The following is an 8,471-nucleotide window of genomic DNA, read 5'->3' as shown; positions in this document are numbered from 1 at the left end:
ACTTGTTAGAACTGGAATTCGATATTCCAACAATGGGACGCGAGATTCGACCTAATAATAAACCCGCGCTTACACCTTGCCTACAACCGCTTCTCTAATCGACGTTTATTCCGCGCAAGGATTGGGTTTAGTTTCCCGCGTGTGACTGTTGCTGTATGAAGTCTTACAGTGCGACAGGTTTTTGTAAATGTTTGAACAGATACAGTAATATAATAGAGTGATAGACTGCAGATGTAAGTTGGTTACAGCAATGTTATAAATAAGTTGTATGGGTGTTATAATTATATGTTTTAGTATAAGTTTTAGTGTTGTATGTTAATGTACATGTACAATTGTATTTGATGAACCATATAGATGTGTTAAACCAAGATGCAAGTGTTTCTGTTCCATACAAACTGTATGGAGTTGGCTTTAGAAAACAGTTTACCGTAATTGTTGCGCATAAGGGTTTTACAATTTATCATGGTACTGTTTTAGAAGAAGATGCATTAGATGTACACCTATATGCGTTATGCAACTTATTCAGGTCAAAAAATACGTTAGTTTGATGTTTTTTCAATGTATGGTAGGTTGGGGTGGGATGGTTTATGTTTTCATTCTCCTTTCCCCTTCCATTTGGTAATAAACAACGATGGTATTCATTGTGCTGTGTGGGCTTTACATTAAAAAAAGTTAACGTAAAAAAACACAAAATATTTAAAGAATTATATAACCGTAGCCCGTGACCCTAAGACAGCATTGTTAATTGCTCAAAAACACGATTAGGAAATATGGGTTTTTGGTGCTGACGGTGTTCCATCTTACCCCACAAGTAGATGGGGGTATAAGATGGAACACGTTTCTTATGCGTTTCTGACATTAAAGTCAACCATACTTATTTTTTAAGCGTTGAAGATTGATAAATATGACATATTTGTTCTAGATTTAATGAACACTTGCGTTAAGACGAAATGTTGATTCTGGAATTTCGATCAATGGAATATTGAAGTGTTGACAGCATCATAAAGACTATTATGACGTTGCTATCACCCCATAGAGCGTTTATGGGTAAGTTTCCTTTTATCAACAATTTGAAGGAATTTATCTTTTCGTCTTTTAACATGTTTCAATTAGTTGTTTGGAATGATATATAGTAGAATGGGGGAAGATGGGACACCTTTCATTGTATTTTCTCGATCCATCAAGATGTTTGGATATTATGTGATAACAGTGTCCCATCTTCTCGCGCAGAAGTCATTTTTACACCCAATTTAAATAATGCTACAACTACAATAATCAACTCTACGTTTATGTGCCCAAATGCATGTTATTGTTAGTCCATTATCACTCAACAATGAGCGAATTTCCGAATTTTAAACTGTAAGCTTAGTGATACTATAGAAAAAATGGCAAAATTACAAAAAAAATAATTTTTTTGTTGAATTTTTAAAATAGTAAAAATGTGGCCTAAAAGTTTAAAGCTGTTAATAGGTTGCATACAAAATATGAAAAAAAAGAAATGTTACCAAAAACTTGATAACCACAAAGAGCACGTGTTGTTTATGTCAGGTTGTAGTTTTGCATACGAGCATTTAACGTAACCAGACGTTTATATTTCACACTCGATATTTATAGAAGTCGCTTTTATAAGCTGTATGGCAAGTTGTGAAAGGTTTAGTTTAAAGTCAACATTATGAGAATCATAATTTCGAAAAAGCAAACTGAATGATTCGAGTCTAATACGAAAGTTTATCCCAATGTTTGCAATTCATTGAGAAAGTAAAGTATGTGTAAATAGAAGTCAAACGGCCTTTACCACACTTCCACATAAATAGAAAGAATATCGAAAATCAACGCGGATAATATCTTTGTTTTTCTTATCATTCAGCAAGCCAGATAGAGCAAATAAGACTTTGTATGCCGTATGCCCTATATACGCCCCTTTCTTCGCCTTCGTGTAAATATGACTTTCAAAATGACAAACCAGGGATTGTTAACCGACTTCCAGTGCTTTCCATGAGAACCTAAAAAACATAAATGGCTTTTGGTGGTCTTATTTCTTCTAGAGGCCAGTTATTGCTGCAAATCGGTGAAAATATAACATAAAATTTATCGATTTTTTAAAAGGTTTCGTCCATATTAATACTTAGGTAGTACCTTTAGATCACATTTAACCATCTCTATCCATATACAAATTCCCTTTAGGGTGGGGAAAGATGGGACCCCTTTTCATTCTATTTTCTCGTCCCGTTCGGTAGTAAACAAACAACATTCAAAGAATCATTAGACCGTATGCTAACGAATCCCATAGACCGCTGTTAACTGTTTAAAACACGCCCCGTTTTCCCCCACCCTACTATATATCTCAAAGAAGTCTATGAACGATAAAACGTTGATAAACACAATGCTATAGTAATCGTCGTTCCGATACCATTGCTATTTCAGCATTTTGTTTAAAAAAACTTTACAAACCTCCGTTCGGCATCCGTGTATAATACAAAGTTTTCCCTGGATCTTGCTGCGCATTCTTAGACAGAAATGTAACACTTGTAATATACGTCTAGTGTTGAAACGTGGTAATGTACATGACGTATTAGATACGTGTGACGTGGAATGTATGGTGCAATTCATTGTGACAATAATCGTATGGGACCATAATTGCTTGCACAAGCCCAACAGCATGCATGCTAAGTTAACATATTATAAAAATATTATTGAGTTTTCCTTTCTCATGAATAACATTTTCACTCTGTTTGATGCAGACTATCCCAATTCCAATCAGGACTTGCCCCTCAATCAGTGTGAAAATTTAGAGGAAGTTTTTGACGAAATAACCAGCGAATTATCTCAGGTAATGACGTCAGAGTGACGTTCCGGTTTTTCTGGCTAGAGCGATAACCTCTATCTCAGTGTTTACAAGATCGAGGCTCGATGCTGCTACCATATTGTAGGCGTATGTAACCTCGAGCAAGACACCCAACGTGAATTGCTTCAACCCAATTCTTTACGGGTTGTCTATTTTTTGCCACGACAAAACAATACTATTCTCCCCAAAAATAGTCACCAACAAATGTATTTTAATTACTGTTGTTGCTCGCTACGCCAAAGTAAATAAGCTACCTTCATTCTTTATATATATTACAGATCGAGTGGTCCGGCATTGCCAGCAATTTACGTATCAACCCAGATAAACTTCACTTGGTGTCGCTGTCGAGTGGATGCGACCTCCAGCGGCAGAAAACATTGGGACTTCTATGTTGGGTGGAGGATGAGCGCTCTGGCGCCACCTTTGAACGACTTGTATCAGCCTTGAACCAAGTTGATGCCAAATCTTTGTCAGGTTGGTTGAAACAAAATGTTATCTTAACAGCAAAACAACGGCTGTTAAAACAAGCTACGGATAAATAGTGTGGGGGAAGCATGGCTGTTGTAACCAAATGTTGATTAATTTCTTTGTAGCCGAAAAGAGAGCATTTTACTTTAATAAGGCTGGTATCAGAATTAACAGAAAAGTGAAATGAATAAGAAATGTTGAGTAACAGTTGTCATAAACTTTCTACACCAACTTGATATATGATTTGTATTTTTCTAACCCAGGTGACGTCAAAGCCTTCTCACGTCTACTGCGCATGCGCAAGGCTTCTGCGCAACGCAAGTTAGAAGCTACCCAATACTACCCTCTACCTATCAGCCCTCACAAGAACCTTCCTAAATCCGCCAACGGTCAATGGAAGTTTGCGGAACTCCCTCATTTCATCCTCGGCTCTTCTTCTTCTGCTTTCTTCCCATCCAGATCCGTTCCTACAAATCCAACTTTTGACTTGACGTCATCGGTTTCAATACATGGAGCTCGGGTGAATCTCCTGGAAAGGAATCGATGGCAAATTAAAACTGCAAAGAAAAGTAAGTCGCAATTGTGACGTGATTAATAGCAATGACACATTGCTATACATTGTTTTATATACAGTAGGGTGGGGAAAGATGGGTCAGATTTTCATTCTATTTTCTCATCTTGTATGGTAGTAAACAAAGAACACTCAAAGAATTATAAAACCATGTCCTCACGACTCCCATGGACCGTTGTTAATTGTTTAAAACACGATCAGAATATTTGGATATCATGTGCTAAAGGTGTCCCATCTTCCCCCACCCTACTATATATCTAGTGGCAGAAATTATTGTTTTTTTTAATAACTTAATCAACGATTGTTCATAACGCAACACAAACAGTATAACGTATATATATATATATATATATATATATGTGTATATATATACAGTAAAAATCAAAGAATTGTAACTTGTAATCATGGCGTAATTAGTATACCATAAAACATTGTAGGGTAGGGAAAGATGGGACACCTTTTCGTTTATTTTCTCCTATCCCATTTGGTAGTAGACAAAGAATATTCAAGCAATTATAAAACCGTATCCTCACGACTCCCATATGCCGTTGTTAATTGTTTAAAACACGATCTGGATATTTGGATATTATGTGCTAAAGGTGTCCCTTAATACTGTACTGTGGTTTCAGCAAACAAGGTTTACGTAAACAAAAACACGATCCACACAATTGGGGAAGCAAATGCAATTATAATTATAAAAATTCACTAAAACAAATTATTGCTTCTTTCTATAACGTAATAAACGATCAACTATTACGCAATAGAAACAATATAACTTATACAGCAGGGGGTCGATTCGCGACAAGTATCGAATATCGCGTTACAACCAATACATTCATCACAACTATGTATTCTGGAACTTGTGTTTATGTTACGTCACAATACCTCACCTGCTGGCTTCGCTTTAATCGAATTATGCTTCATTTAGCCCATTGTTCGCTTATAATATACCATTGTTACGTTGTAGCAAGTTGAAATAAAGTCTCAGAAGCAACAATTTTGTAGACAAATGTTACGTCATTTATCCTGGATTGTGGGTTTTACCGCCACGCTTATATTTGAAACTTTTCTCGAGTAGTTTTCACTTATAACGTGTTAACCACTGTTATTTTCCTGCCAAATCCCTTCTCTTCGTTGTTTCAATTAATCTGATCTTCGCTACTGTTTTCAAAGAGATGATTAAACCCCACGCGGATATTTTGCATCCAAGTTGTCTTAAAAGAGATTCCACATTGATCGGACAATAATGACCACAATGTATATCCCCACAGATTCAAGGCCCGCCACTATATCGGGGAAGACGACCCAACCACGCAGGAGAGCGCTGGGTGTTCACAAGAGGATAGGTAGGTGTGACGTCATATATTTAATGTGGCGGTGACGTCACAAGTTTTTGGCCAGTCGGCTTTTTGATGTTTTTGTTACGCCGCTTTATATGCTAGTTGAATTTTTGGTTGTTTTATAAATTAAATAATGTATGGGAAATATATATCTTCTGGCAATGGTTTGTTTTGTGATCCTAAAGTGTTAATACAGTTAACAGCAAACCATAGTGGTATCTCGGCAGTCAGTCCTTACAGATAAAAAATTACAAAAAAATCTCTTTTCTCTTATAATACACGTGAAGATAACAACAGGTGCATAATCATGATTGTTTACGTACTAAGGTCATGTTCGTATCCACACGTCAATCAAAACAGCGGTCCCTCTCACTAACACACCACGTGACTGCCACCCGGAAATGATGCAAGAAATCATCGCGAACAAACTTTTCAACTATTTACTAAAGTAGGTGTTAGTTGTGTGGTAATATGGAAATCTTGGAGGGTAGGTTAAAGTTTTATATAGTAGGGTGGGGGGAGACGAAACACAAATATTCTGACCGTGTTTCAATGAAAGTCGTGGGAGTACGGTTTTATAATTCTTTAAATGTTCTTTGTTTGCTACCAAATAGAATAAAAATGTGTTCCATTGTCCCCACTCTATACTTTTTCTTAACGGCTGTGTATAATATATTGGCGTTCCTACTTTAGTGTTCGAACATGAGCTAATGTTTCTTCTGTTGTCAACTGTTACATCGTTGTACATGCTCGTTATGGTTACGGCTGTTAATCAACGATCTTAAAATATCGTACGAGGTTGTTAAATAAAAGTTAATTTACAACTCGACCGCGTTTATGGAATATTTGAAAACACTGTTCAAAAATAACGCATGTTTTCCGCAATGTAGTGAGACCGGGTCTCGTGAAATTCTTTCCATGGTTTCAACCCTGGAGTCCATCAACGGTTTGGTGGTAAAACGGATGACACGAGGTTCAATCAACATAGAAACTTACATTCACAAAACAACTGCACTTAAGGCATTATGGGGGCATTTCGAATCAGGTAAGGTTGGATTTTGATAGTATATGTCATATGTCCAATCAAAGGCATTCGTATATTACGCTTCTGTAAATTACTAATTTTACAGTTGTCAAATTTAGTTGTTCAAATAAGATTGACATTGTAACTTGTCTATACTGTATGGACTAAAGTCACAGTTGCAATTAGACAGCATATCCCGAAAATAGAAATTAAAAAGTCCGCGGCACAGTTGGTTAGCGCGTCTGCTTAGAAAAGTTTACGTGGTAACTCGTAAGTTGGCCAGGTGTATGAAAAATTGTAAAGTATGCCTGTGTTATAACTACTGTCGTTTTTCGGTCACACAAGGATAAAGCAATTATCATTCGTTCATTCAACTTTAACGCATCACTATTACAACTTATGCAGGACAATTGAACGAGATGCTTCAAGAAAGATTAATATCCGAGAACTCACTTAAGATGGCGTCGGCGTTTGACATTTCGTTGGAAACGAGCATCGATCGTGCCGAACTAGAATCTTGTCTTCAGCAGCTTCAGGTGACGTCAAAACACCACTAATGCGTCGTATGCTATTCAATTTTACGTTGATAAGATCTTCAACGTGACTAGCCGCGAGACTTCTGATTTAGGTCATATATAGTGTGCTATGCTACATGCACCTCACCAGATGTTAAAGCCTACCGCGAAATTATAACATTACTTTATTGATAATAAAGTATTTTTCTTACAGGGTTCGAATAGAAAGTCCACGGCCTTTAATTCAAGCGACCGACGAGCTACTGCTAGTTACTATAGAGGAAGTTCCCCACCCAGAAACAAAGTTTCATTTTCGAATTACCGGGTTCCATACAGTGGGTTGCAGTCAAGTTCAAAACTCAGGTATTTTTTGTAACTACATTCACATTTAAAAATATTTGCAACTTTTCTTAATGGCGACCATTATCCATAGAGCGGCTTCCGTTCCCCACAGTCGCTCCATCAATGTGGAGTTGGCTCCCAGTATCCGCACAGTAAAGCCCGAGCCACGTTCATCCGATTGGCGGGCTGACAAGGCGAGACCTCCCGCAAAAGGCGACAAACTTCCCGGGGTCGTTTTCGCCGAAGATTCGCTAGTTCCACCACCTGAAACAGCGAAAGAAGATGTGCGGACAACCGGAAATGACGAAGAAGTTCATTCAGCCCCGCCCCCGTCACCTGACCTTGAAGGTATTGCATTATGACGTAAACAAAACCATCAAGATGTAATTATGAAGTCAAGCAAATCCTAAGCCATATATCTAAGCGGTTAGCGCGCTTGTATCTTTGATAAATACAGTGACGGTTCGGGGGCTCGATGCCATTGTGGGCCTATCTGTATACTTGGGCAAGACACTTAACCGAGATTCATTTAACCCAGTTGTCACATATGGTTTTTCTAAATTGTCAGCCAATAATTACAAAAATAATAATTACCAAAAAAGTAAATACATGGTATTTTGTAAGCGAGGTGAATGAAACAGAACACCCGTGTACTAACGACTGCCGTTGCCCCACCAGCATGCTACAATAAAGCCCACATTCATTTGATTTATTCCCCGCTGCACAGAACCCGGAGATGCTCCGACGGAAATGAAAAGAAGCGAGGAGGAAGAAGAAGAGATTCGACTCGCGCTGGAAGATCTTCATAAACGAACACATGAAGCTGACAACAATTACAGGTTCGTTGCTCTTACGCCATTGTTGATGACGTCATCGTTGGTTACATCATTGTTTCTGACATAGTACTAAGTATAATAAGTTGGGTTAACATAATGCTTGTTTTAATTCTTTTTTATTGTTCAATTAAATATAATAAGCAAAGAACATTTACAGAATTAGATAACTGTATCAGGATTAGAAATTATAGGATATTATTTTCTAAACGTATACACCCGGGTGTATAGGCCGACACAACAGTATACTCCGTGATGAAGCAATAACTGCTATCCATCTGTTTACAAAAGTGGTTTTTAAACTTTTTTGTATGCTTTACCCTTTTAACAAAGATGCTTATCAGATTTACCCGAAATGTGTAATGTGGCGCCCATTTATTAAAAAGGGAAAACAACTAATTACAGAAGTTATGGGACCGATGCGCTAGCTTTTTGGCAGCGAGTCGTTCAATGTCTGGTAAAGTACGACAATTGGAACAATTATTCATTTTTCTGTCCTGTCAATTGATGTGAATTTTGATTGGTAGCTTATT

The 8,471-nt window shown here is 37.4% G+C and overlaps 1 protein-coding gene across 2 annotated transcripts in view; it reads left to right on the top strand.

The window, feature by feature from the left end:
- The first annotated feature begins 116 nt into the window (after window positions 1-116).
- The window catches only part of LOC100180910, an 11,402-nt gene continuing 3,047 nt past the window's right edge, over window positions 117-8,471 (top strand). Inside the window, exons 1-11 of one of the 2 annotated variants that reach the window (XM_026836797.1) lie at window positions 117-1,047; window positions 2,742-2,830; window positions 3,124-3,319; window positions 3,577-3,882; window positions 5,156-5,230; window positions 5,552-5,672; window positions 6,115-6,269; window positions 6,654-6,784; window positions 6,978-7,126; window positions 7,197-7,453; window positions 7,833-7,944. In XM_026836797.1, the coding sequence (XP_026692598.1) occupies window positions 1,014-1,047; window positions 2,742-2,830; window positions 3,124-3,319; window positions 3,577-3,882; window positions 5,156-5,230; window positions 5,552-5,672; window positions 6,115-6,269; window positions 6,654-6,784; window positions 6,978-7,126; window positions 7,197-7,453; window positions 7,833-7,944 (1,625 nt within the window). In that variant the 5' untranslated portion in view covers window positions 117-1,013. The remainder of the gene's footprint in view (window positions 1,048-2,741; window positions 2,831-3,123; window positions 3,320-3,576; window positions 3,883-5,155; window positions 5,231-5,551; window positions 5,673-6,114; window positions 6,270-6,653; window positions 6,785-6,977; window positions 7,127-7,196; window positions 7,454-7,832; window positions 7,945-8,471) is intronic. The other variant, XM_018813919.2, reaches the window with a different exon arrangement.

This window comes from Ciona intestinalis, chromosome 11 (genome assembly GCF_000224145.3).
Source record: "Ciona intestinalis chromosome 11, KH, whole genome shotgun sequence".
NCBI classification, from domain to species: Eukaryota; Metazoa; Chordata; class Ascidiacea; order Phlebobranchia; family Cionidae; genus Ciona; species Ciona intestinalis.
This window is presented reverse-complemented; position numbering and strand designations above follow the sequence as displayed.